The sequence below is a fragment of the Onychostoma macrolepis genome, chromosome 23 (assembly GCF_012432095.1).
Source record: "Onychostoma macrolepis isolate SWU-2019 chromosome 23, ASM1243209v1, whole genome shotgun sequence".
In the NCBI taxonomy this organism is placed as follows: Eukaryota; Metazoa; Chordata; class Actinopteri; order Cypriniformes; family Cyprinidae; genus Onychostoma; species Onychostoma macrolepis.
This window is the reverse complement of record NC_081177.1, coordinates 6025500-6027999: the sequence shown is the minus strand read 5'-3', so window position 1 is coordinate 6027999 and position 2500 is coordinate 6025500. Positions and strand designations below refer to the sequence as shown.

General features: G+C 31.3%; 1 protein-coding gene across 1 annotated transcript in view; it reads right to left on the bottom strand.

The window, feature by feature from the left end:
- LOC131531771 (probable phospholipid-transporting ATPase IIA) overlaps positions 1-2500 on the bottom strand; it is a 59157-nt gene that overhangs the window by 28545 nt on the left and 28112 nt on the right. The window contains exon 15 of the mRNA XM_058762801.1: positions 1147-1308. Within this exon, the coding sequence (XP_058618784.1) occupies positions 1147-1308 (162 nt within the window). The remainder of the gene's footprint in view (positions 1-1146; positions 1309-2500) is intronic.

Genomic DNA, 2500 nt, shown 5'->3' with positions numbered 1-2500 from the left:
CTTGACTATATTGTTTGTGATTGTGATCGCTGAATAAATGCACTTACTCAGCCGCTGTTGTTTTAATAGAGAAATAGGCTATTGCCATTTGGAATTTCACTGTTATAATATTTTCCATTTGTTTTAGCAGTTTTCATAATGTAGACAGAGAGATTGCATAAGTCTTTGGTATTAGTTTATATAACAAAAAGCCTATAATAAATCAGTCCACTAGATGAGGTAAAATAAACCATGTATGAGTCCACATTCTGTTGATTTGTGCTTACTGGTGAAACTGAAATGCAAAAGTAAATTTCTCAAATGACAACAATCATTACAATAATAAATATGAGCAAAAATAATTTTGATCAGTTTAACCATTATACAGCATGACAAAAATGTGACTAAGATTTGACTAAAAGCTTACTAAAAAGCTCATAACATTTCATTGACTTAAACTTGACTAAACAAAAACAGGACAAGGTTGACTAAACATAATGACTAAAATGTACATTTGAGTAAGACTAAGGCTAAATTAAAAATGGCTGCCAAAATTAATACTGCTGTACGGTTAATTAATAATAATCTTATTGCTAAAAGGTCAAGTTTTCATTGACTAAAACTAGACTAAAATACTTCAGGTTTTCTGTGGCTAAAACTAGACTAAAATGTTGAGACTTTTACCCCCGGATTCACAAACAAGGTTTAAGCCTAGTACTAGACTAAAATGTAAGTCTGAGCTGTTTCAACTGAAATAAACTTGCACTGACTGATCTTAAAACATATCATTGCCGTTGTTTTGTCTTTAGATGCACACCAGTAATGTTTTTTTTTTTTCTAAGGCACGTTTATAAAATGACTTAAATGTCCTAATTGAACAATGGCCTAATCCTGGCTTAGTCTAAGCCCTGTCTGTGAAACCGGGCCTTAGTCGACTAAAACTTGACTAAAACTAAATAGGATAAGGTTGACTAAATATGATAAAAACTAACAAGGACATTTAACACGGGACTAAGACTAAGATTAAAATTGATAATAGCTGACAAAATTAACACTTTTTAAAGCCATCTCAGACTTTCGGTTCCCTTCTATATGTCAGACAGGTCATTTTTGAAGTTAATGGAGTTTAGAGACACTTGTGTTTCTGTGTCTGGATGCGACACTCACTCGCACTATGATGCCCATGCGCTTGCTCTCGTAGGTAAAGGGGAAAATCTGCAGGATGGTGAAGTTCAGTATCTGTCCACTAGGTGTCCTCAGCTGCATTGAAGACTGATCTCTACCGACCAGCGTCAGACCGACACTCTCCGTCCACTGAACCAGAGACACCTAGTGCATAAGAGAGAGACAGATCGAAGGATAAATCACTATATATATAAAACCGCTGTGCATTTGCAAATTCCTGAGTTTCATGAAACAAATCTCATAAACAGGACGCAATAAGCCTGGCTTCTTCTCAACGCTCTTAAGCAAATTAATTAAATGTGTCACATGCTGTTTTCTTAAACAAAAAACGAACTCCAAAATCAAACACAGAACTATTGCATTTTACATCTCGAATTGTTTCCTGCAACTGTTTTTTTGGATGTGTGGCGCAGAAAACGCAAGTATGCAATGGGCCACCAATTACAAGCGTGTTCTCTTCTGGGAACATGTGAAGATAAAGGCAAACCAGATGCCATCCATTAGTGTGACGCTGAAGGGGGGTATTTCTGGGAGGCAGAAGTTATTGCCCAATAACTTCCAGACCAAGGGTTACAGAGAGATCAAAAAACCCGATTTCTTATGCCCTCCCTGACTAGCTGCTAATAACATATCTCACAGTATCCAGATGGGCGGACTGCTGCCCAAAAAACAGCCCTCACTGCTGCAAACCAACAAATGAGGCTTATCCAAACTATCTGTAGAAAAAGTGATGATGCCAATTTAAAGCATTTTGAGTTTTTTTTTTTTTTGTCCAGACCTATTAATTAATTAATTGTTTTTAAATTAAATTTGTATAAAATATTTTATTCATTCATTTATATTTGAGTAAATATTGAATTAAATAATAAAGCAGTAAAAATATTTTATATATATTTTGAATGTTTTCAAATTGTAAATTAAAATTAAGAATATTTTTAAGTAAAAAATAATATAGGTCTATTTTACAATCTAAATAGAATTGTTATATATATATATATATATATATATATATATATATATATATATATATATATATATATATATATATATATAAAATTTATGTCTTTTATTTTTATATTTTAAACTATTTATTTATTTATTACTCAATGTTATTTATGTATTTATTTTAAGATATTTATGTATTTTTAAATAATGTAATTTTAAATAACAGTACAGTACAAATTACTTTAGGTTTCATTCTTATATTATGAATGCTTTCATATATATATATATATATATATATATATATACATATATATATATATATATACACACACACACACACACACACACACACACACACAGGCATACATGTCTCTTTTTTCTTTTGAAAAAT